The sequence below is a fragment of the Pristis pectinata genome, chromosome 1 (genome assembly GCF_009764475.1).
Source record: "Pristis pectinata isolate sPriPec2 chromosome 1, sPriPec2.1.pri, whole genome shotgun sequence".
Classification (NCBI taxonomy): Eukaryota; Metazoa; Chordata; class Chondrichthyes; order Rhinopristiformes; family Pristidae; genus Pristis; species Pristis pectinata.
Genome location: NC_067405.1, coordinates 49508667 through 49535689, shown reverse-complemented (window position 1 = coordinate 49535689; position 27023 = coordinate 49508667). Strand labels below are relative to the sequence as shown.

At 38.3% G+C, this 27023-nt stretch overlaps 1 protein-coding gene across 1 annotated transcript in view; it reads left to right on the top strand.

Annotated features, from left to right (window-relative positions):
* The window catches only part of cwc22 (CWC22 spliceosome associated protein homolog), a 74505-nt gene that overhangs the window by 24568 nt on the left and 22914 nt on the right, over positions 1-27023 (top strand). The window contains exons 3-14 of the mRNA XM_052016381.1: positions 1835-2025; positions 3061-3128; positions 6228-6341; positions 9771-10007; positions 12234-12362; positions 13873-14041; positions 14165-14218; positions 17903-18038; positions 18128-18334; positions 19265-19327; positions 20503-20607; positions 23535-23619. Coding sequence (XP_051872341.1) covers positions 1835-2025; positions 3061-3128; positions 6228-6341; positions 9771-10007; positions 12234-12362; positions 13873-14041; positions 14165-14218; positions 17903-18038; positions 18128-18334; positions 19265-19327; positions 20503-20607; positions 23535-23619 — 1558 coding nt within the window. The remainder of the gene's footprint in view (positions 1-1834; positions 2026-3060; positions 3129-6227; positions 6342-9770; positions 10008-12233; positions 12363-13872; positions 14042-14164; positions 14219-17902; positions 18039-18127; positions 18335-19264; positions 19328-20502; positions 20608-23534; positions 23620-27023) is intronic.

The following is a 27023-nucleotide window of genomic DNA, read 5'->3' as shown; positions in this document are numbered from 1 at the left end:
TAAGCTTCTGAGATCTAGGTTGAATGATGTATATTTGTTTACTAAACTCACGCTTATGTAATGCTATTTAACTTGATCACGGCAAGGCATTTCATCTCTACTGGCTGCTTCCTTCATGGGGGTTGCAAATTAATTCTGCTACAGCTGTCTTTTAGTGTAGCAATGTGACGTGCAAGAGAATAGAAATATAAAGATTTGTAGTGATTTCTCAACCTTCAAGTCATCAGTAATGTGGTCAGATAGATGGACCAAGATCCACAGTGACCTTCAAGCACCCATATACACCAATCCTATTTTATTTCCCCTGCATTCCCATTGCCTCAATCCAGATGCTGCCAATCACCTAGGCCAATTTACAATGGTCAATTAACCTACCAACCAGCAAGCTTTTGAGATGTGGGAGGAAACTAGAGCACTTGGAGGAAACCCACATGCCAACAGGGAGAATACGCAAACTTGGCAAGGACAGCTCCAAAGGTCAGGATTGAACCCGGGTCACTGGATTAGTGAGGCAACAGCCGTACTAGCTGCACCACTCCTCCTTGTCAGGTAATAGTTTTGTGTAGGTCAGTGTGTTGCATGGATGTTGGCAACACCCATGCTTGCATATTGCAACCTGGAAGTATGTAACACAGAGGAGATCAGATCCCTTCACATCTGACCTCATGCTGCACTGCTCGACTCCCAATGTAAGAGCATAAGAACCAGCAAAAGAGTAGGCCAGTCAGCCTGTTGAAACCATTCTCTTGTACGCTTCCTTGTAGTTGAGGTGTCTGACATTCTCTATCTTGAATATATTCACTGACTCCAGCTCCACTATTTTTTGGCTGGGCAAGCCTAAGAGAAGAAACAAATAACCCACGAGAAGAACTCAGTAGGTTAAGCAACATCTGTGGGAGGAAAGGAATTGTCGACGTTTCGGGTTGAAACCCTGCATCAGGACAGATGCAGGGTTTCAACCCAAAATGTCAGCAATTCCTCTTCCTGCTCTCTCCCCTCCCTCCCCCCATAGATGTTGGTTGTCTGACCCACTGATTCCTGCAGCAGATCGTTGCTCTAGATTTCAGCATCTGTAGACTCTTGTATCCCCTGTGTTATGGCTGTTTGGGTTAAGGAAATTTGCCCTTGCAGAATTCACAAATCACTACCCAAAAACTTAAGATAAAGAGTAAAATTCACTTCCATGGATTTTGTGTGTGTGAGGGGGTGGTAATGGAAACAGTACACATAGTCAACACACAGTCTAGTTTTTCAACTTGCATTTCTTGATGTATGCACAGATGAAGTGGCTTTGCATTATGGAAAATTGGGACATGGACCCCTTTCTAGGAACACAAACCCCCATAATCCGGGGAGTTGCATATATTGTCCAATTGCTTCTAACCCATCATTGTATGTTTTTTCTTCTTGTATATCTTTTGTAACTTGTGTTGCTTCAATTTATATAACCTCCTAAAGCAACACCTGTATTGATCAGCCCCAAACTGCAATTTGGTAATGGATACTCCCTTTTCTTAAAAATATAGTAGGAAAAGCACCTTTGTTATCTGCTCCTTCCTTACAGTGAGGCGCAATATATGATATGAAGATTCAAGAATACTCCAGGAAATACTGTAAATGGAGTGAGGTTGATCATAACATAATTTAAAATGTATTTGCTGGGATTGTGGAATGAATACTTTGAAATTTGCAATGTTATGGAGCTTATTTTAGGAATATACTAATTTTTGCTGTATTATTCAAATAGCTTGGGTGTGAAGATTTAGCTTCTAGTTTAAAACAATTAAAAATGTGATGCAAAAATGTGGTTGTGACTCTGTTAAATTTTGTTCAGGCATAGAAATGGCTGAAAGCATTCTTCAGAATGAGAGAGAAACTGTCTCTGCCAGTGAAGCCCCTGCTAATTTGGAGAATCCTGAGGGGATTGGAGATGGGGAGATTTCAAGTAGCTCAGACAGTGAGGAGAGTGCGGCAAGCAGTGGTACAGCTGTCCAAAAGATGAAAAGCAGTGTTGTACAGATACAGGTAAGGTTATTCGTGAGTTAATATGAAAGCTTTAAGGTGATAAGTGTACTTGAACATAATTTATTCAAGAACTACAATATGTGTAAGGCTTCTTTTTCCTTATTACCAGAATTGAATTTAAAATTCATAGCTGGGCATTCCCTGAGTGATACAGCAATTCCAGGAAAGATCAGACTCTTGAGTGACCTGGCTATGTGCCTGCATCATGGCCATGCTGAACTGTTGCTGGCTAAGTCGAAAGAGCAACCTGTTGATGAAAGTAGATGGGGAAGCATTTGGCTTCCACGGTGATTCTCGACAGCTGTTACTGAAATTGGAACTCAGCACAGTGGGATGAATATGAACTCGAACATGTATGTGAACCACAGACTTTGTCTTAAACTCAAGCCAAAGAATAGCATTGCCGACAGCAGCTATGCCCACAGTTTTGCACTGGAATGTCAGTCTGAAACTAAAGATCATTAGTAAAATGGTCAAGCTCAAATTCATGATCATCCTATTATGCTGATTTCTTTATTTCAGTGTGGAAGGGGGAAAAAACTAATCACCACCAGCAGTGAGTCCATGAGTTGCACAACCCCAGGTCCAGATATGCATTGCAGATGATTTCAGTGAGGTATTCACCAGTAGTTGAGCATGAGCATCCTTTTCTGAGGACACTTGTTGATGACAAATGACATTTGATGATCCTTAGTACAGCCTTTCACTTACCCCTCCTCCCCACCACCCCCTCCCCAATTCTTTGACCAGCGACCTTTCCTCTTGACTTGCTCTTAAAGCCCCCACATGCCCTCACCCCCAAAACCAGCCCAATTTATTTTTTTTTGTAGGGGCTTTGCTCTGAACTCATCAACAGCTCTCTGTTCCCATGCTTCCACCACTCCAAGCTGAAAACTGACTTCTCCAGTTTAGGAAGGAACAGGGAACTCTACTTGATCAAATTAGCTTTGAAAAATACCTAAATTCATGTCAGGATAAGAACAGCTGATTTGCTTAATTGTTTGTATGATCTTAACATTGTTTCTGTTTTCTCAGCTTAATTCAAATCAGGAGGGAGTAGACAGCCACAGTCCTCATCAAAGGAGCTCCTCTCCTGAGCACAGGTAAAGTTATTTAGGTTTGTGTTAACCAAAAGTACTTAATGTAACACTTTGAGATTTTGATTCGATTTCCACGTGCCTGTAATTTGAACAGAAAGCAGGTAGCATACATCTATTTTTGCAGGCATACGCCTTTCATTTGCATAGCAAAATAAACTATTGAACCAGCTTAATGCTTTTCATTTAAGCATCAAGCTGGTTTAAGTGTTTGTTTTAAACCTAACAGCAGATCTTGGGTAGGTTGGTGGAATTTAAAGCACCTGGAGAGCACCACGCAGTTGTATAAAACAAATGTGCGTCCAAGTTCATGATCATACCTAGGTCCTTGGAGCTGTGCTGCACGCACTAATTGCTGTATTATTGTGCTGCCCTTCACAATTACTTTTGTAGGTCATTCTTCAGTGACCTCTGCTTGCCTCAAATCAATAGATATTTTTCTGTATGCTGAGCTCGTCAATTTCATCAACGTTGCCTCCAACTTCCACCCTGCCTTCAAATTTACTTGGTCCATTTCCGAAGCCTCTCTCCCCTTTCTGGATCCACAGATTAACCACAGACATCTTTTACAAACCCACTGACTCCCACTGTTAGCTTGACGACACCTCTTCCCACCCTGTCACTTGCAAGGATGCTATCCCTCCTCCCAGTTCCTCCACCATATCTATTCCCATGATGAGGCTTTCCATTCCAGGACATCAAAGATGTCCTCTTTTTCTTTTTCCCCAGTAAATGGGGCTTCCCTTCCACCACCACCAATGCAGCCCTCACCTGCATCTCCATTTCCCACATGTCTTCGCTCACCCCATTTCCCCCCACCCTCAACGTAACAGGGACAGGGTTCCCCTTGTCCTCACCTACTACGCCATGAACCTCCGTATCCAACACATTCTCCGCAACTTCCGCCACCTCCAATGGGATAACTTGCATTAAAGTCTAGGATGTGACACTAACCTGTTTAAGAGCAGAGGGGGAAGAAATATCTTCACAAATCTCTCAAGGAAAGTGAGAAAGGAATTCAAAAGAAGCTGTAAGTAAAAACAGCAATGTACGATTGAAGGAGGAAGAAACAATCTGGAAAGAAGCACAGCTTGACTCTTGAAGCTAACAGCAAAAAATTGTTTATGCAGCATTTGTTTAAAATCAAAAAACACCTGACAATATTTTACAGATAGAAATAGAAACCAGCAATGACACCTGAAGATGGGATAACCAGAAGCCTATTTTATAAATAGTATTACAGGTTGCTCTGAAAAGAGGAGAGGAGGTTGCAAAGACAAAGAGGCTTTGGAAGTAAGTAGAAGCTGATGCTTCTGCCAGAACTGGTGAAGCAAGCAATAAAGGTAGCAGGATGGGTCAGAGCCACAAGGCAAAAGGTTGCAGTTTGGGCAATAGGGCAGGCGGATATTGCAGAAATCTTGTGAAGCAAGACGATGAGATGGGCAGTTTAGTATGTTTGGTAGATATGTAGCCAGGATTAGTCATTGAAGCTGGGGGTTTTGGGCCAGTTAGGCTCTGCTACATGTGCCATAATTTGAAGGATGCAAGGAAAGAAAGTTGAACAGTGAAATAATTCTGTTATCAAGTGGCAAAAGCATGCATAAAGGTTCTGCAGCGGAGGGATTGATTTTGGTAATTTCACATGGTTGATAAGAGGCAACATTTTTATAACAGTTCAAATATGGTTTTGAAGCTCATTTCTGGGTCAGTTGGATTGTCAAGGTTTTGGTGGTATAGCCTTAAATCACAAATGAGATGTGAAACTTAGAAGATGCAAATAGAGCCAAAATGGGTAAGAATATACAGTTTCATATTCAAACTAGTTAAATCCTGCTTGAAAGCAAATGAATAACTTTAATATAAATGATTTGTAAGTTTAAAATCAACCAAAAGGTTTTGAAATAAGTCAAGTTTCAAAGATGTTATTTTTCTCAAAAGTACTAATTGACATGTGATGTGACTTGAGATACTGATGGACAGTGTGAGAAAATAGCTATTGGGATGCATTGTTAAGTTTGAAGCAGGCTGCCAGTATAGCTACAGACTCATTCACCTTGAATCAAAAATAAGAAATTGTTGTGTAGTGTCTGTGGATTTACTGACTCTAAAACAAAGGGGACACATTTCCAGAAATTACAGTAATTATGGTACTCATGTCAAGAAGTCGTTCAAGCTTTGATCAGTGCTGAACTAGAGTGAACTTTTAGCAAGTGAAATGGTGAAAGAACTGGAATCATTTAACAAAAAAAAAACTAAATATCTTAAGCTAAATGGGTGACTGTTTTATAAATACGCCTGTAGATCATTAGCTGATTGTTGGCCTTCCCATGATTTGCAGAATTTTTTTCATGATTTTTCTTACTCTGAGGATATCAGTGGGCAAGAATTGAGAGGATGTATTGAAATGCTTATTGATTCTCAGAAAATTAGATTTTGATTACATGCATTAAAACAATGTGGAACATTACCTAAGTTTTCATTGTATTGTATTTGGCAAAAGCAAGTTCTGAAGTATTAATTTCTATTTACAGAAGCTACTTTTGTTGTGATCTTAATTGTAAAATAAACAAATGTTTCATTTGACTTGGTAAATGCAGAAAAACTGATTCCTTGCCCCTTGAAATAATTATTCAAATGTCTTCTCTTGCATAAAACATTCATTTTGGCTTGCACATTTTCTTTTTGCTGCTGTTAAATATGTTCTCTGATTTGAGTTTTTAAACTGTATTGATCAATATTATAAGGTGGCACACAGTATATAGGGTAAGCCTTGGTTGAAAACTTGACTAAAGCATGAATCACTGGAGGTAACAGTAAAGCTTAGTGTCTCCTTAGGATAGCACAGTGGCAGCACTTAATGCTTGCTGCTTCAGAGACACAGGTTTTGATCCTGAGAAGAATAGTTTATTTTGTTGGCTTAATTTTCCTGCAAGTTCTAAATTTGTCGTGAAAATGGAACAGTGAACTCAGTGGCAATTGTGTGTGGTCACAACTGCAAGCTTGTCAAAATTCTTTTATGACAGGCAATTCAAAGTAGTTATGGTCCAGGATGCTCTTCCATAGATATCAGAAAAATGCGTTTATTAATCTGTTTTTCTTTTTCAGGCATAAAGGTCATGAAAAGTCAAGGTCAAGATCCCCTAGAGATACTGACAGGAATGCTTTTGACAGAAGACCTTCCAGCAATGGCAGATATAATGATAAAAATTTACAATCTAGGTATTTAATTTTGCAATATTAGGCCAATAACTAAGATAGTAAAAGACTCTTCCATGAAGTCTGTTCCCACAGTTCGCTGACAGCCTATATACGGTAAAATCGTGATAATCTAGCACCCTCAGGATTTTGATGGTCCCAGACTAGCAGATTTTCTGGACTACTGGATATTTTTCCTATTAATACCCCAACATATTTTGAATTTACTTCTTTTAAGATGTTACACAGAAGTATAATGAACTTTCCAGTGAACGGTGAGTTTCAAAGGGAGTGTAAGAAACAGAATTCTGTGAACATCAGTTCTCTCTCAAAGTCATCAGGATTTCCAAGCATATCAGAGTTTTACTGTATTGACGAATCCACCAATTTTCTGGCCCTTGAAAATATCTTTACATTGGCTATCCCAATAGTGAAACTGTAGAATGTTAAGAGTTTTTTTTCCTCTTCATTTGGTTCAACCAGAGCTGGCTTCTCTCCATTTGTGCAGTCTCTCCCATATCCTGGCCTAGCAGCACAGGAGCTATCTCTTGTTTCGCAGATGTTTTAACCTCTACCCATAACTCTTCTCATGCTTCCCAGATATTTACTGCTAATGTAGAATGTTTATTTAATTTGTCTTTTTGTCTTGTTCAGTTTGAATGTTGTTCACTGGATCTGGATTTATATTACAAATCTATTTTTTTAATGTCTCAAGTTTGAAGATTTGAATGCTCTCACTGCTTCATCTTCCCTCTCACATAACAAGCCTTAACAGAAGGGGAGATGCATGTTCAAGAATATCTAGTAAAAGACAATGCACTTAATATATCCAATGTGACTTAGCTTTAGTTGCTAACAAATATCGGTTAATTCCAGAACAGTACCACCTTATTATGCATATACTCCATATCCAAGTATTCACTTCCTTGCATGTTTGCAGCTTAAAATCCAATTGCTGTTTCTTAGCTTAAGTTTAATTGTTGTGATTTGCTTCATTGCTTTTTGTAACTTGAATAAGCAGTGTCATGTCATTATTAAACTTTGAAATGTCATAAAGGAGTATTTGTCAACCAATTACTGAAACCTAATTTGGACTGCATGATATCCTGAAACAAAAGTGCAACAGAATTTTCTGTAAAACCAGGCAGTGTGTATCATATTTAATTCTTTCCTGTGATTCTGATAGTTAATGCAATTTTCAATACACCTTGCTAATTTGTTAATCTTACAAGATTCCTGCAAATAGAATTCAGTCACATGTCCTTCTGAAGTTTAGATGAGATTTTTCTGGTAATCCAGGTTGGCTTCTAGTAGATTAATGAAGCAAGACCTTTTATTTCTGAATCCATGCAATTACTGCATGTGTTTAACATTTGCCCTCCTCCACCCTTGATAGACACGTTTTGTTTTCTGCAGAATTTTATGTAAGGAATTTTAAATGAATGAAAACTTGCAAAGCTGATAGTACTGAGGGTCATTTTCTGCAAAAGTACTTTGGGCTTAATTATTTTGAAATAATATGTCTAAGGATATACAAGCCAGTTCATCTTCGTATGCATTGGTTTATAATACTTTGTCTTTAGGCAAACGGGCGAATATGTTACGTGGACTAGTATTAACTTGTCCATCCATTTGCTTTCTAGTCGAAGTTTTCCATTTGGCTAGGGCATTATTTTGGTAGGGGAATGAAATTGATAAAGTTGGTGAATTGGTTTATTATTGTCACGTACTGAGGTACAGTGAAAAATTTTGTCTTGCATGCCATCCATATTAGATCATTTCAATGCACTGAGGTAGTAAAAGGGAAACACAATTACAATGCGGAATAAAGTGTTACAGTTACAAAGAAAGTGTAGTGCAGGCAGATAATAAGGTGAAAGCCCATGACGAGGTAGATTGAGAGGTCAAGAGTCCATTTTATCGGACTAGGGAACCATTCAAAAGTATAACAGCAGGAGACAAGCCGTCCTCGAGCCTGGTGGGACGTGCTTTCAGGCTTTTGTTTCTTCTGCTTGATGGGAGGGGGAGGAGAGAGAATATCCAGGGTGGGTGGGGTCTTCAATTATTTTGGCTACTTTATTGAGGCAGTGAAAAGTATAGACAGAGTCCATGGAAGGGAGGCTGGTTTCTGTGATGTGCTGAGCTGTGTCCACAACTCTGCAGTTTCTTGCGGTCTCAGTCAGAGCAGTTGCCGTACCACGCTGTGATGCATCTGGATAGGATGGTTTCTGTGGTGCATCTATAAAAATTGGTGAGGGTCAAAGGGGACATGCCAAATTTCTTTAGCCTCCTGAGGAAGTAGAGGCACTGGTGAGCTTTCTTGGCCATGATGTCATCATGGTTGGACCAGAACAGGCTATTGGTGATGTTCTCTCCTGGGAACTTTAAGCTCTCAACCCTCTTGACCTCAGCACTGTTGATACAAACAGGAGCATGTGCACCACCCCCCTTCCTGAAGTCAATAACTAGCTCTTTTGTTTTGCTGACACTGAGGAACAGATTGTTATCATGACACCACACCACTAAGCTCTCTATCTCTTTTCTGTGCTCCAACTCATCATTATTTGAGATTTGGCCCATTACGGTGGTGTTACCTGCAAACTTGTAGATGGAGTTAGAGCAGAATCTAGCCACGCAGTTGTGTGTGTTCAGGGAGTAAAGTAGGGGGCTGAGGACACAGGCTTGTGGGGAGGTGTCTTTACTGTCCAGATGTTCCAGAGGTGAGTGTCGGGCCAGGGAGATAGCATCTGCTGTGGTCCTGTTTCAGCAGTCGGTGAATTTGCAATGGATTGAGGTTGTCTGGGAGGCTGGAATTATGCTCACTTGAAGAACTGGGACATGCAAAACTAAGGCGGGAGAATTTTATCACAGTCACTCGAAGTAATTTGGAGCAATATTTCTAGAGCAATTTCAGTTGCACTGAGAAAACTGGAAAGGTTGAATGGAGATTTAGTGTAATTGTTCGAAGACAATTTTTTTGAGTAAACACGGAGAAAGAGCTTCCACTCACAAAAGAGTTGGTAGCCAGAGGGAAGACATGGTCATTACCAAAAGAACCAGGAATGAGGTGAGAATTGTAGCTTTCAAGATTGGTGGAAGCAGATTGAATAATAACTTGCAAATGGGAATAAGATAAATAAATGAAGGTAAGCGAACTGCAGAGGTTTGGGGAAAGAGCAAGGATGTGGGTTTCGTTGGAATGCTTTTTTTCCATAGAACAAGATCATTGGGCAAAATTGCCTTTTCTGTTCAATACAGTTCACTTTCGTTGCAATATATTTTCGTGGACAGTTCCCAAGTGTGGCTTTGCAATGCAAAATATTTGTGATATTTTCAATGTAAGTGGGATAGGAATTTAGGTTTTGTGGATGCAGTAAATGACCTGACAGATTTTTGATATATTTACAATGTGTATTTTATATGAACTTTTAAAAATAGAATTTTTCATTTTAGAGCAAGAGACAAAGAGAGACACACAAACTTAGACCGTGAATCAGATCATAAGAAGAGAACAAAATCGCCGTCACCTATAACAAGAAATAAAGATGATGATGTCACTCAGAGCTCCTCTGAGCCACCATTAAAAAAGAAAAAGGCAGAATTAGATCCTATTCTAACACGGACGGGTGGAGCGTACATTCCTCCTGCAAGGCTAAGAATGATGCAAGAACAAATCGCAGACAAAAGCAGGTGAGCTGACAATTGTCAAGATCTGCATTTCAAATTTGCTTAACTCCATGGTAGTGAATAAATCTGGAATTTCAATTAGAGTATCTCTGATTTTGTACCACTATTTCAATTTATGATTTCTCCCTATATGGAAATCTTTTTCTTTTTATCAACCGAGCTCTTTTTTTTCCCTAAAATTTTTAGTCTTTATTTTCTGGTTCTCAACACTTCTGTCATGAAGAACAGTTCTTCTTCGTGAGCCTTCTTGATTTTGAACATCTCAGTCAAATTGCCTGATAACAACGACCAAGAAAGCATAAGATCCTGTATGCTGCAGTCATGCTCTCAACCTGCTCTGACACCTTGGTGTCTTGGCTTGTATAAGTTCAGGTCTCTCTGTTCCTGCATGTCCTTTGGAATTGTACTCTTAATATTCCATTGCCCTACTTCATTCTTCCTACTAAAATGTATCACTTCATACGTTTCTCTAAATTTCATCTCCCACATGCCTGTGCATTTCACCACCCTTTCAAAATTTCCCAATAAAGTCTTTGCTTTCTACAGCATGTTTCGTGTTTTCAGTTGATTGTGAAATGGTGTCTTGTTCATCCATTGTCATCAGCACACTTCAAGAAAAGCTGTGCTCTTAGTACCAGTCCTTGGTGATTACCATTGCACATCTTCCTTCAGCCTGAAAAACCTTGCTCCTTTTGTCTTGAAGCTAGTTTCCTATGCCTGTTGGCTTCAGCCCATTTATCCCATGGACTTCTATTGACTTTGAAGGTAATAATCTCCAGATTGCTCTTGATGCCAGCAAGTACATGAGAGGTCAGATGAATGCATGACTGGTGAGATGGTGCATTTGGGAGGGCTTTAGATTCTTGGAGCTTTGAGATTAGTTCTGGAGAAGGTGACACTTGTACAACCTGGATGGGTTGTGGGTAAAAGCAAACGGGTTGGGAGTCTGTTGATTGGCAGCATTAGTTTAAAAAAAAATCATGGCTATGGGGAAGGATGATAAATTAGAAGGATTATCAGTGAAGTAAAGAACAACTGTTGGGAGCACACTGTTGACTTTCAAAGATCCTGTTTGAGCTAGAAGAGTAAATGTGTTGGCAAATTTCTGTCACGTGCAAAATCAGTAGGGTAGCAATGGGATTTAAGTTGCGCCAATACTAAACTAGGATACAGTTGGTATTTACAAGGCGCAGAATTCCTAAATTGCATTCATGAGAACTTCATTACCAGTATTTAGCAAGCCCAACAAGATGGTGGACAATTCTGGATTTGGTGGGGAATGAACCTAAGATGATGGAAGGAACATCAGTTGGAAGGCTGCTTTATGGCAGTGATCATAACACAGCCCAATTTGCATTGCTATGAATAAAATAGGAATCAAGGTTCCAAACTGGAAGAAATCTAGTTGTACTGAACTGTCGGCTAGAAAAGTAGGCAAGAAATGGCCATTTGAAGGGCAATTAGTGTCAAAACAATGGGAGGCATTTTAGGAGGAGATTCAAGGGGTTCAGGGTAAATATGTTGCGACAAAGAGGGTGGAAATGCCAAGTCTAGAGTCTTGGAGGGTGAGATAAAACAAAAAAGGGAAGCTTGAGCAAAAAACCATGAAGGTAGGTGGTTTGTATGCATGTAAAAAATATATTGATTCGATCACAAGGGATCTTTCTGATCATTTATCCTTGCTTTCTATAGTCTATGCATTTTCTATTTTCTTACTTTTAAAATCTCATTACTAATTGACTTAATGACCAAAATGCCCTGAATTTATCTTTCTGTGAAATCATTTGAAAATCAGACATGCCCTACTCATGTGCTGACAGTGACTGCCAGATTCACCAGTTCATCCATATTGTTGGTTCCACTTCACAGCTGTCTGTTTGATATTGGGTTATCCAGCTTAAATTTGCTAAAATTAAATCTCTTTGGCTACCATTGTAATGTCCTCTAATCTCTGGTTTCCCATTTCACCCCCCACACTCTCTCTTCCCACCCCCCACAGTGTCCGATTGAACACGTTCTGCAAGTACTGTCTTGATCCATTTGAGCAATTGCTTTTCAGTTACTAACTTTGTCTCTGGAACTTGCTGTCTTGACTTCTGTTTTCTGAAGTCCAAATAATTTTGACCTTGCTTTTGTTTCCCTTTTTCAATGTCTGTCACTTTTCTTTCTTTCTTAGTGCACTGTGGTCCCATTCTGTGCTAATAAAATTCCTGTTCCTCTTTGTTACAGTTTGGCATATCAACGAATGAGTTGGGAAGCTCTGAAGAAGTCAATTAATGGTCTCATCAACAAAGTGAATGTCTCAAACATAGCTAACATCATTCATGAACTTCTTCAAGAAAATATCGTTCGAGGAAGGTATGTATGTGTGCACTTCATATGCATACATCTTGCAATTTTCTGTGCTTTACATCAAATGTTTGTAGCTCAAAAGTTTAGTGTGATCATTATTTTACGAAACAACTGCAAACGTTCACCTGGAATTCCAGAAAATGTCCAGCCACCTGTATCCACTGGCCCTCCTTCTTTTGGCCTGCTCTTAATTGAAGGGAATGGTCTAAAAACAACTTCATCTACCACGCTGGTTCAAGTGAGACCCAGTGTGGTGAATGGCCTTCATGTCATAAATAATATTATGTGGGAAGGCCTGAAGAAGCTTCACTCACATTGTTTTGACAGTAAGTTTAGCCATTCCCCCATTATGACAGTAACTGACAATGGCATTCAGAGGCTATTAAAATAATTGCAATAAAAATTCTTAATGAAAACTATCTTTTGGAAACATCAAAAGGCAAGAACAATTAAATCCATTGTTGACTCAGTTTTAAAAAGAAATTGGTTACTGCTCTACCTTGTAGTAGTTCCTCTCCATGGAAGTGGATGGAGTCACTGAACCTGCATCAGGTCTAACATGACAAGCTGTGTGTCCAAATTTTGTATCATTACAGCTGGCAAAGTGCATAAAGTTGGCACTCTGCCTCTCAACTCCATGAGTGGACAGTTAATCAAATCACAATCACCTTCAGGAGCTTTCAATATTTCCCACATGAACGTGGGATTTCCTGACTCACTGGCACATGGCTGGGGAAGAGTAAGGGCGAGAAAATGATCTCTGGATCAAAACTAATGCTTTATTGTTATAAATAAGCATAAGGCATTTATGCCTTTGTGTATTTGGATTGATTGTGATTGCCACTAAACTAACGTGCTAAAAATAGACTATTAGGATAATTGGGGGGGTGGGGGTGGAGAGATAATCAGAGGGACTAAAGGAGCTAGGGCTGTTGAGAGACTAAAGGAGGGAGCTAGGGCTGTTCTCATTGGAGAAAAGGAGGATGAGGGGAGACGTGATAGAGGTATACAAGATATTGAGAGGAATAGATAGAGTGGACAGCCAGCGCCTCTTTCTCGGCACCAGTGCTCAAAACAAGAGGACATGGCTTGAAGGTATTGGGTGGGAAGTTCAAGGGTGATGTCAGAGGGAGGTTTTTCACCCAGAGAGTGGTTGGTGCATGGAGTGCGCTGCCTGGGGTGGTGGTGGAGGCTGATACATTGAACAAGTTTAAGAGATTGTTAGATAAGCATATGGAGGAATTTAAGTTAGAGGGATATGTGGGAGGAAGGGGTTAGACAGTCTTAAGTGTGGTTTGAAGGGTGGCGCAACATGGTGGGCCGAAGGGCCTGTATTGTGCCGTATTGCTCTATGGTTCTATGGAAATTCTTAAATTCAGTAGTACTTCAAATTGAAGTAAGTTGGTGGAGGGACTGAGGTTTTGTATTCTGTGTTTTTGAAACTATTGTGTTCAAAATAAACATTTTAAAAAATGTATTGCTCTCCAGTACTCATCTATGTGCTTTTTCCATGCAGGGGACTGATTTCTAGATATATTATACAGGCACAGACTGCCTCTCCTATATTTACACATGTTTATGCTGCTGTTGTGGCAATCATAAATTCCAAGTTTCCTCAAATTGGGGAGCTGATTCTCAAGAGATTGATTTTAAACTTCCGCAAAGGTTATCGCAGAAATGATAAGGTGAGCAAGTATTTTGGTTTCAAGTATCAGTTGAATACCAGAAAAAATGTTTATAAAGATTTTAGTGTACATAAACTTTTCTATGTGCTTACTAAAAATCTGATACTTTTAATTTTTCTCCAGCAACTGTGCCTTTCAGCCTGCAAGTTTGTAGGTCATCTTGTTAATCAGAACGTTGTAAGTACAGCTTTAAATTTCTGTTCCTGCAGGTGTCTGTGTAAGGATAATTGTTCAGTTTCATTTGCAGTTCAAATAGTTGCCTACTGGCACAGTAGATCTTGATGATTTGCAATTGCTGTTATCTTGGAGCAATTTGAGGATTATTGAACATTTTGGGGATTAGCTGAACATTTTGATTTTTTTCTGCAAATTCCTAGTTAACTCTGAAGAGCAAATAGTTTTGTCAGGTGTGATGGAGAGTTAACATTGGTGGAGCTCTTAATGTTCAGCTTTTACATGTGAGCAAAGTGAGTAAGCCATCTTGCCCTTTGAGCCTTGTTCACCATTCATCAAAATCATCATCTACCTAGGCTCCATTTTCCTGTACCATCCCTATATCCCTTGATTCCCAGAAAACTATCGATCTGTTATCAATGATTATGATGACTGAGCCTTAGCCTTCCAGGGTAGAGAATTTTTGGATTTACCACCCTAGGAGTGAAGAAATTTCTCCATATCTTAATCCCAAATAGGTATCCTTGATTCTGAATATGAAACCCCTGATTCTAGATGCCTCACGGTCAGGGGGAAACATGTTCCCTGCATCCACCCTATCAAGCCTTGTAAAAATTTTTAAAGTAATTTTGGTCCATAAATCAGTGAGATTTTACTGTGTGTGGGAGTGGTGTGGCTACTGAATTACTGAGCTGGTAAACCAGAGGCTATTCAGGGCAATCCAGAGATGGACGTTCTAATTCCATCATGGCAGCTGTGGAATTTAAATTCAGGTTTCAGATCACCCAAGTTAGAATTTTAACAAACTGAGTCATTAGAAACAGATGCTTTAAAAACCCATCTGATTCTCTAATGTCCTGAAAGGGAGAAAAATCTTCCATCCTTACACTGACCTTCACATAACTCTAAATCCACCATTGTGGTTACTCTTAGAAGCCTTCTGAAATGGCTTGGCAAACGCTACAGTTCAATTCAGGGTGCAGATGAAGCACTGGCCTTGCCAAATGTGACCCAGATCCTGATGAAAGAATTAAAAAATTAGAACTTTTGGGCACTGTTATCAGCAAAAATGAAACACATTCATCTTTTTTGAATGGAATATTTTTGATGGGGTAAATTGTTCCATTAGATTAAATATCAGGTGATTCTCAATAATTGGCCAACTTTTGAAACCCACAGGTGTGGGACCATGTCCAGTAAAGATGTATGCAGTTTAAGTTGCTGTTTGGTTTCAGATCACCCAAATTGGGTTTGAACCCAAAGATGCACAAAAATAAGCAACACTGCCCCAAGATGTGAGTTTAGATTAATTTTTAGAAATTGGTTTGTTTGGAGAAAAAATCTATAATTCAGAATTAGTCACTCTAGTTTAAATGAAAGCTCAGAATCTGAAGATGTGAACACAGTTGGGAATTCTGACAATACCAGCATGAAATTTAAAAAAAAACACCCTTTAATGGATTTTGAGTTTGGTTGCAGGACATTAATTGAGCAAATCCTTTTACTATTAATTGTGGTGGTAGACATTTTGTATGAATAAATGAGCTTTATCACTTTGATTTGTAAAACCTCTCCTCTATGGGCATATATTTCAATGATTACATTCACCTTGCAGATCTTTCAGTTTCCACCCTGGTTCAACTTCAGCTATGTTAGTTCTTTGGCACTTGTCAATTCCTTAATGAGAGGTGCATCTGAGTTCACACGCAACAAGGTCCTGGCTTGGACTGACAAATGAACTAGCATTCATGCTAAAGGCGTGCCAGTGGATTGCCATCTCCAACAAAAGAGAATCTAGCTGTCTGCCCTTGGCATTTGCTGGCGTTACCATTGTTGAATTCTCCCACCATTATTCCAAGGGTCACCATTGAACGAAACTTAAGAGGAGCAACCAGGTTGGGACCCAAAGGGCAGGCTGAGTAAAATACTCCCCAAAGCCTTTCATTTGTCTGCAAGGCACCAGTCAGGAGCATGATGGACTATTCTCTACTTTCCTTGGAGAATGGCATCCATCCACCCTTTTAAACTTCATTCCTTCATTGCAAGACCACCATGGCTTCGTCATGAACCTTCTGCAAAATGCACTGTAGTGCTTGCTAAAGCTTCTTTGACAGCACCTTTCAAATCTACCATCTCCGTCACTTAATGTAAAAATAACTGCAGGCTTCCTAATGTAAGATTCCTTTTTATAAGTTGCAATTCTTTAATCAAAACTGGTTTAAAATCTTGTAACTCCCCACCTAACGGCACTGGGGACACACTTTAAATATGTAGTTCAATGGTTTATAAAGGTGATTTATCACCATATCAACTGTAGCTAGGGTTGGATGATAAATATTGGCATTTCCAGAGAGGTTCTCTTCTCATGAGTAGACAAATATAGCTTTGCTCAGATTTCAGTTTCTCCCTTGATTTTCATTGGATTCTTGGCACCTTAACTTGCACCTTTCCCCATGACCTTTAATAGGCATCGTCTCTGCCATTGTCTCTCCCAAGATCAAGCTCACGCCTTCAGCACTTTTTGACTGATATTTCCATCATTGTTCAGTCAGTGTCAAATCTCCATGCTATGTTACTGTACACTTTTGAGAACTTTTCAGCTTATTATTAACTGTTTTCCAACAGTCCATAATGTTTGTTTTCTCTCTTGTGATGTTTCTCTGTGTTTAAAAATGTTATAAAGGTGAAGGTTACAAACACCTTGTCCCATGTTGTTGTCTCTTTGGGAATTTTTTGTGCTAATATCAATAATGTGATGAATTGTTTTATTTTAAAAAAGTCAATTTGTGTAATAAAATTTGCATTTAGATACAGTAATCAGACTTGGCAAAGATCTTGAGGAGTTGGATTGCCATTCTTTCCACTAAATCTAAAACTTTTTATTGAGGAGAACTTTGCCAAAACCACTTACCATAAATGAGCATTAAATTCAGGTAGTTTTTAAAATGTATTAGTTTTTCAGGAAGATGAACAGTATCGTAAAATAATTCGAATACGTAGGTAGCATTTAACTGGAATTGATAATGGGTTTGATCTTACTAAAATCTGATCGAATCATCTCGATCTTTTTCATCCGTTGTGTTGATTAAAATGTTTAATTATTAACTATTTACCTATGAATCTTATTTTGATGCAATTATGTTTTTAGGTGTACCACAAACTGCAGAATTATTGGTAAACTGAGCTATATTTTTAGTAGAATTCTTTAAGTGAACATTGTTAATCAAGTCGTTGAGGATACTTCACATACTTCTTCGAATACCTGCTTGATCTGTTCATTCAGATTGTTCTAAATTGCTTAAATATTTTACCTGAAGTTCAGCATTTCGATCCCTCACTGCTGCATTGAAGTGTCAGTGCGATTTATGGACATTAGCTTCTGCTTTGTGATCTCAAGACAAGAACAACATAAATGTGTGTTATTTTCAAATGAAAACTAATCCATCCATATGTCAATCACTGAAAAGAAAACTTATTGTGAATGTATCATTTTCAATAACTAAATAATGATACAGTGTAAGGGTAGGAGTTTGAATAGTGAAAGCTAAGAAAAAATTTGAAGTGGTAAAGTTGGATACTTTTGCCTATATCAGTCAGAGAAGATAAATGTCACCTTTTAAAATGAAGACATGAAATTTAAAAGTAACAGAGTATTTAAAAAAAACTTGTTTATTTCTTCCACATTAGGCCCATGAAGTCTTATCTTTGGAAATGCTCACGTTATTGCTTGAGCGGCCCACAGATGACAGTGTTGAAGTGTCGATTGCTTTTCTGAAAGAGTGTGGAATGAAACTGACAGAGGTTTCTCCCAGAGGTGTTAATGGTAATTGTGCAGTTGAACCTGTGTAATATAGCTGAATGCATTAATTTTTGTTTTGCCACTTGCTTAAAGTTATTTGGTTCCTATTTCAGCAATATTTGAACGTCTTCGTAATATCCTTCATGAATCTCAAATTGACAAGCGAGTCCAATACATGATTGAGGTTATGTTTGCAATTCGTAAAGATGGATTTAAGGATCACCCCATCATACCCGAAGGTCTTGATCTGGTTGAGGAGGATGATCAGTTTACTCATATGCTTCCCTTGGAAGATGAATATAATCCTGAAGATGTGTTAAGTATGTCACCAAATTTGTCAATATGTTACATTCATTTAAATTTTTCATGTGAGGCTCATGAACTGTGACACTTGATTTTTCTCCAGTTCTGCTTGGTACAGTGGAAATTTCAAGGGATTTGAGAAATATTTACCTTTTTGGAAGAATGTGTTTTTGACCTCCCCTTGACCATGGCACTCAGGAGCATAGGGGGTAACTTGCTGGACCATTGATCCAGAGACATGATTTTGAATCCTACCATTGCAGCTAGAGAATTTAAATTCAAATAGTTAAATAAATCTGGAATTTAAATAAAAAGCTTGACCCAATAACAATGTGCTGGGTTGTCATTAAAACCCATCTGGTTCACTCATATCCTTCAGGGAAGGAAACAGTCTGTTCAGAACCAAGCTAGTCTATATGTAACTTAAGACCAACCATTGTGGTTGACATTAACTGTCTTAGTTCACAGGGCAAATGGGGATAGCCGGTAGATGTCGGCCATGTCTATAAGTGTGAATAAATTATAAAAAAAAAGTTCCAGAAAGACTCTTGCTTCTTTATGCAGCCGATCCTACAAACTAAACCAATCAGTTTACCACCAATGGATGTGTTTTGAGAAAAAAAGGTAGTTGCTCAGAGAAAACTCAAATGTGATTTAAAACGCAATTTGAATTTTTTTAAGTGGTTATGTAGTTTTCGCTATCACTTCTCTGAAATGTATTAGCTGACCTCTGCATATTTCAGCAATTAATTAAGATAAAAATAACTTACTGGCAATTTGGTCTGTCTGGTCTGTAACCCAGCTGCTGTCTTTTTTTAAAGTTCATCTTATAATTTAAGTTAGTCCTTAACTATATATATTTAAATCTTAAGCATCATAACCTTTACGTTTACCTTTTGGATGGTTGAAAACTTGAGCTTTCAATATGAAAATTCTTTCAAATACAGATGTCTTCAGGATGGATTCGGAGTTCCTTGATAATGAACAGAAGTACAAGGATCTAAAAAGAGGTGAGATCTCTAACTCTATTTAACTAAACAAGGGAGTCTGGTTATTTGATTTTTAATAGGGGTATGTTGTAGAAGCAACAGTGTAAAAAGCAATAAATTTTACACAAGTATATGGAACATAGAAGTATGAGTTGTCCATAATGGTCCTTTGAGTATGCTGCATTATTTAGTAAGATAATTTGCTCAACAACTGAATATTCACATTCCCCGAGGCAGAGATTTCCAAATATCTATGACTCTCCAAGTAAAAGAAATTTCTCTCCATCTTATTTCTAACTGGCTGACCTGCTATCTTGAGACTATGCTCTACATTTGTAAATTTCATTGAAAAGAAACCATTTTTATACATCTCTTCTGTTCATCCATCTTGGAATCTTGCATGTTTCAATTGGATCAACCTCTCATTTTTGTCAACTTCAGTGAGTTTTTACCAAACTTTCTCAATCATCCATTTAGGACAATCCCCTCATCCCAGCATTCAACCTTGTAAATTTTCAAAGGACTGAGTCCATGGAATTGTATATTTCCTTGTATTAAGAGATTAAAACTGCACGTGGTATAATAGATGTGGTCCCACCAAAGTTTAGTATAATCATGGCAAGACTTCGTTAACTTTGTGCTCCAACGCACTTCAAATCAGGGCCAACATTCTTTATTAAGAAGTAAAAAACCACATGCGAAAATCTGAAATAAAACCAGTAATTGTTTCAAATAATCAGAAACTTGGGCAGCAGTTAATATTTTGGGAGGATGACTTTTAAACATTCTGAAATGTGTGTTTCTCTCCACAATTGCAGCTTGACCACTTCAGTATTTCCAGTGCTTTCTGTTTTTTAATCCCAACATATTATTTTCCTTGCTAATTGCTTGCTCTACCCACAATTTTTCTTTTTACATCTGAATTAACATGCAAATATCCCTCCACATACAATACAGACATTTCTTCAACTCTCATGGATTTCAGTGAGATTTTGATCAAGATTTAAAATTTTCTTGGCAACTTTCTGTTTGCCATTCATTTATTCCTTTCATATTGATCATCTGTTCTTTTTTATCACTACAAATACTAAATAAAGATTGTAAGTCAACACTGCTAGAATAAAAGATTCAGACATGTTGGGAAGTAAACAGATTTCTGCATTGCTGATTGCAAGTTGTGAATGTATTACCCACAGAAATCCTTGATGAAGGTAGTAGTGACTCTGCCTCTGGTGGTGAAGAGGGTGGTGATGATGATGCAGAAAGTGATGATGATGAGGATGAAGCTGAGACTGAGGAAGGTAAGTGTATCACCTTTCACTGATGACAGAATTTTGTTTTAAGCTTAATTATACAGAAGTTATTTTAGTATATTTAAATTATAGTTCTATATGTGACAAATATTTGTTGCTTTGTTCTGCCAGGTTTATTCATGCGTGCTTATCTGTTGATTATGCCAGAATTCTTTTTGCAAGTTATTCAGGTTCTGTGGAATCTTTTTAAAGTGCTGTCTTTATTGGTAGAAGACATTTATTTAAAATTTGCTCTCAGTGAGTGGTTAATCAAATTTATCACCCATTTCTTGCTGCTTTGGACAACTGATGTTGGGCCTTTTCTTCATTAGTCTCCCTTGAGCACATTGATTTGGAACTTCAAAATGATGGGCCAATTTGTGCAGGCAGCTTGTTGGAAAAATCCACTTTTGGGATTTCCATGCCTGAGCACCACAAGTATAAAATGTGTTGGAGGTCAGATGTAGATGCACATAATCTCTCAGTGTGCGCTTGTACTATTGAGTTTTGTATCTTATTGAGCTGAGAAGATGGATGCACTTTGCATTTTTTTTGTCTCAGCATTATGCCAGTTGACTTTCATTAAAAAGGTAATTTAAACTTTTTTAATCTCTCAGGATTTAGTATTTTTTATTAACTTGCTATAATTAATGTTTCAAATATTTATAATTTAAAATTTTTGAATACATTTTGAATGTTTTAATTGTGAACAACAAATGGTTAGAAAGCAGGGCTAATGGGATGGAGGCGGGAGGGAGGGAAGGAACCATGAATCACAGAACTATTTAAATACTTCTGAAATGTAGTTACAATTGTAACCTATACTATGTCATGGGCAGGGCAATGTGTCACTTGGTGTTGGAGCTGTTACTACAAAATTGCTGCTCTTTTTCTCACTGGTAGAGGCTGCAGGAATGGAGTTGCTTCTGAAATACACCCGCGGCGCCCATTATCTCCTCTGAAGGATTTTTTCCATTTACTTTGTGATTTACCCGTCGGTCTTCCCTTGGGTTGTAGCTGTTCTGGTCTTGCATTCGTTAAGCAAAATATCATTTTGTTGTTTTTTTTAAACATGAGAAAAATCTTAATGTAAGTTAATAAAATAATAAATTTATTTTATGGAAGATTAACTATCAGGAAATAAAGCTTTGAGAATTTAGATTATATTGAGTTAAGTGGCAGGAAAAATAGTTTTTTTTCCAACAACACATGCTTGACTGATAAAGCGGCATGGTAGTCTGCACTCAATGACTTCTTTCGTTTGAACTTTGAGATGCATAAATGTCAGGATCCCACAGTTAGGAGAACAGTAGTAGATTTTTTTGAAGCTTTTATGGCCAAGTGTCAAATATTGAGAGTGTAGAAAGTGGTGGTAATGTCTTTAGTTACCTAGCAATGGAGAAGAGCCTTAAACGTGACAAGTCAAGGAAGAGAAATCTCTTCCTAATGTCCACTAAGTTCACTTATTCCTTTCTAGAGAAAATCTTTCACGTGCTGCCAGGATGATTTAGCTTGCTTTGATGCAATGCACGTTCTGAAATAATATTTCATAGGTTCATGTGTTGCATTTTTATTTAACTCCTTTTGTTTATTAAAAAGGATCAATAAAATTAACTTTCCTTGGAAGGAGTTCAGTTCAAGCTGCTTGCAGATTATTTGAGTGAATAGTATTCTGTCAATAGTTGTTCAAAACACCATGTCTGAGTGTAATAAGACGGCTTCTTTGCACCAAAGCACAACTGCTGATTAGGCTGTTTAGCTATCATTCACAAGAATATAAGGAATTGGAGTAGGCTGTTTGGCCACTCAATAAAATCATGGCTAATCTTTCCTGACACAACACTGTATCCCTTGATTCCTATAACGTCCATCAGTCAATGTCTTGAATATGCTGAGTGGCTGAGCTTTCACAGGTAGACAATTCCAATTATTCATCAGAGTGAGGAAATCACTTCTTTATTCCTGCTGTGATTGGCTGATCCTTTATTTTAAGTCTCTGATCCCTGATTCCAGGTATCCCAACCATGGTAAACATTTCTGGCCAATAAGAAATTTGTCTATTTCAATGTGATCATTACATCTTCCAAATTCAAAGTATTTGTCCAGACTGCTAACCTTTCCTGGTGCAACAAACTATCAATCCCAGGAATCAGTCTGCTGGAACTTTGTGCATTCCCTCTATAACAAGTACATCTTTCCTTATGTCTGGAGACAAGACTGAACAGCATATTGCAGATGTGGTCTCACCTGGCCCCAACGTAAAAGGAGCAAGATGACTCTACTCTTGCATTCAAATCCTTTTGCAATAAAGGCTAGCATATCTTTTGCCGCCTTAATTGCTAGTGGTATGTGCATAATTACTTCCAGCGATTCATGTTCAAGGATGGCCCGGTCCTTTTCCTGACCTGACACCTGCCATGTCTTTGCCCATAACCTTTATCTGTCTATATCCTCTGAAACCTGTCGTCTTCCTTACTGCACACGTAGCCACACAGCTTGGTATCATCAGAAACTTAATATACTGATCTCATAAAAATAATATCAACTGGGAACACTGTGGCACTCCATTTGTACAGCCTTCCAAATTGAGAATGACTCCTCTATTCCTACTGCTTGCTTTGAGTCCTTTAATCAATCCTGAAAAATGCCAGTATATTACCTCCAATGCAATGTGCTCTAATTTTATTTAGCAACCTCTTGTGCTGGCGTGTTACTGAAGGATTTCTGAAAGTCCAGATACACTATATTAACACATTCTGCCTTATCTGTAGTGTTGTCTGTTATTTCCTTATTTCCCAGTGTAATTTCTCCTGTCTGTCTGTAAGGGACCCATATTACGGAAATGGATGAATAGTGCATGGAACCTGGCAGATTTTCACCACAAATCACTTTTTTAACAGTTTTACAGAAAATTGAAATTTTTTTTTCACTTGTAGGTGTAAAGAAAATAACCATTCATGACAAGACTGAAGTGAACCTTGTTTCATTTCGTCGTACCATTTATCTTGCTATCCAGTCCAGGTAAGCAAATGTTTTTAGCACTTCTGGAATGCAAGCTTCAGAATACTTTTCCTTTGCACCAGAACATAAGAAGACATTATTTTAAGAAATAAATATTATAAAATTTGTGATTCCAAATAGCAATGATTAAAGAGTACAGTTATTTTGAGTAAACTTTTTCTTTAAACAAGAAGGATATGGTGCATTGATTTTTATTTAAGGATATATGATTGGCAAGCTTTGGACACTGAATTTATTCTCCTTTCTGCTGAATTCAGTCTTCTTCTTGACACTGAATGCAGCAACATAATTTGTTTTTTTTCCCCCCTCAAATTCAATGCTGGTGCCAGCAAAACAAGTGAAGTAACAAGAGATTTTTTAAAAAATCCAATACAATACTGGCAAAAGAGAATCTGCAGGTAATGGGGCATAATAGCTGTCCAAACAGTGCCCACATTATTGCCTTAAATTGTCTACTGCTGTTCTGTTTCTGGAAAAGATATTTTTGAAATGGTCTAATTGAACTGCAAGTGAACTGTTAAGAATTTTTAGGGTGAGAGAATGACGATGTACATTTGTAGCAGAAGTAAGTATTTTTCTTCAGTGTTAAAAGTGCTACAAAAGAGGGAAAAGGATTAAACATAAGTTTTAAATGAATCCTATTATTACGTGTCTGAATTTAGGAAGAATATTGTTTGAGGTAACAACTTAAATTTGTTAGGTATACCAATTTTGTCTTGTTGAGTAAAATTCAGTCCATTTTCAATCATTCCCAGCAACAGTAATGCTCATATTTTCTTCCTGCCATTATTGTGATACAAGTTTAAACCTTCTGCGGCTTTAAGAAGCAATTTCTGTTTTTACTGTTACAAATTTATGCATTTTCTGGTATCTGGGCATTGCTGGCAAGGCCTGCAATTCTTGCTCTTCCTTTATTGCCCTTGAAAGTGAGAAAGTGGTGGTGGTGACCAGCAATCTTTTACTGCTACAGTACTCCAGGGGAATGTACTTCCAGAATGCCACTGGGTAGGGAGTTTCATGGTTTACACCCAACGACAGAATGAACACTGATATTGATATCAAGTAATGATATTGTGTGAACTGAAAGGAAGCATACAAGATGGAGGTAGCTAACTTCTGAGCCTGTTGCCCTTGTTCTTCTTGGTGGTAAAGGTCACTTGTTTGGGAAGTGCTTTCAAAGTAACCTGAATGAGTAAATGCACTGCATTTTGTCGATGGCACATACTGCAGCCATTGTGTGCAGGTGATGGAGTGGGTGAACATTTGGAATGCTGAATAGGATACCAATTAAGTGTGCTGTCTTGTCATGGATGGTGTAAATCTTTGCCGTCAGAGCAACACTCACCCAGGCAAACAGAGACTATTCCATCACAGACTCAACTTGTGCCTTGTTGATGCTGGAAAGACTTTTGAGTGTCGGGAGGTGAGTCGTTGGTCATAGAAGAGGCAGCAAGCAGTCACAGTATTTATGTGACTAGTCTGATTCCCCAAGATGTTTATGGTGTCGGAACTTTGCAGTAGTAGGGCTATTGAATGTTAATGTTCAGTGGTTCGACTCTTGTTTGAAATAGTCTTTGCCTTGCACATCTGTAGCTTGAATATTACATTGATGCTTGGGTTATAGTTGAGTAGGTACTGGTTAATGACATCTTCCATTTGCTTTGACTTGAGAATGGACTGATGTCATCTGCTGGATTGGATTCTACTGTTTGTTGTGAACCGGGCATATCTGAGCAACTTTCCAGTTTGTTGGGCAGATGGCCATGTTGTAACTCTACTGGCTGGGCTAGCTACACAGCTGGTTTTGGAGTGTAAGCTTTAAGTGCTTCAACCTAGAAGTCGTTGGATCTCAGGGCCTTTGCTGTATTCCAGTGCTCGCAGCCATTTCATGATAAGATTTGGAGTGGCTCAAGCCTGGCTTCTTTCGTGGGGATCTCAAGGTGAAGCGATACAGCAGGAGTGCAGAGTTTCTATGTAATGCATTGCTTGTACAATTGCTTAGCTCTGTTCATTGCATGGTTTTGCTGTTCAGTATGCATGTAGTCCTGTGCTGCAGCTTCCCTAGGCTGGCATCTGGTGCTTCCAGCAGACCCTTTTCTACTCGTCATTGAACCAGGACTGATCTCCTGGTTTTATTGTGATTCATATTCTGAATCATACAGCATAGAAACAGGCCCCTCTGAAGCATACGGGATATTGCCTTCATTAGCCAAGGCTTAGAATGGGGAGTTATGGTACAACAAACTTGGTCACTGGATGCCTTTTCAATTGCTTTAATAGGTGAGTTTTGTTTCTTTGTGCAGTTGCTGTGATCCAGATGCAATACTGATATCATGTATCAACAAGAAGTTAAATACAATGCTGAGCTATCATATTACCTATCACCAGATCATCACAGAATGTGTAATTTGAAACTGCATGAGATTCTGACTTTTTCTGTATCCTGATTGGATAGTTGTGGTGTTAAGGAAATGTAGAATGAAAAATTGGTCTTCCAAAGTGAAGTACGATCTCACCTGAAGAACTTGTCCCCTGTCCTGGATAGTGTCAAGCTGATTGAATGGTGTGACTGTACATAATGAAGCAAGTTATATACAGCACAAATCACATGATTTTGCTTATCTCAATGTTGATTTTTTTCCTTTCTGTTATCCTCTCCTGCTGCTTTCACTCCTGATGTCATCACATTTGTTTCTTCTAGAATTACGGAACTTACAGTACAAAAGGTTACTTGGCCCAGTGCATACAACTTTAGTTGAAGAGCTTGCATTGTTATTGATTCAGTTCACTGCAGAAAAATATCAAGTAATATTTATCGAAATAGAAGTCTGGGAAACTGCTGCAGTTCTTCTGATATATATAGCCTGAGGGGATCTTGATTTGATTTGTAGAAATACAGATCATTGCAGATAGTGGCATAAGAGTTAATGCAACAAATGTAATGGAATTTGTGATATTACATTGAAAGTTACAGATGTGAAGTTGTGGAACATTTTAATTAGGCTGTAGTCTGAATACATAGAAACCATTTCAAAGCATAGGGATATAAAATGGAAAGAGCATACTTGCATTAATCTACCTATTATCATAAAACATGCAGTTTGGTTCATGCAGTTAATTACTCTGAAATTAATCAACTGGATGACATGGTCATAATAAGGATTTCAGTTAATTGTCTTTCTTTGGGGCGTCGCTTAAGCTGACAGTGGAAGGGTTTAACAATCTGAACTGTGGGGCAGGATGGAGCATGAGGGTTGGGTTGGAGGAATATACAAAACTACTTTGTATCACAAATGGAAACAGACTCTGTAAAACAATTTATCATGAGGCAATAATGTTGTGAATGGTGCTGTGAGTGCTTAAGATCTTGAACAATTCTAACATTTTTGTGCTTTTCAAGGTTT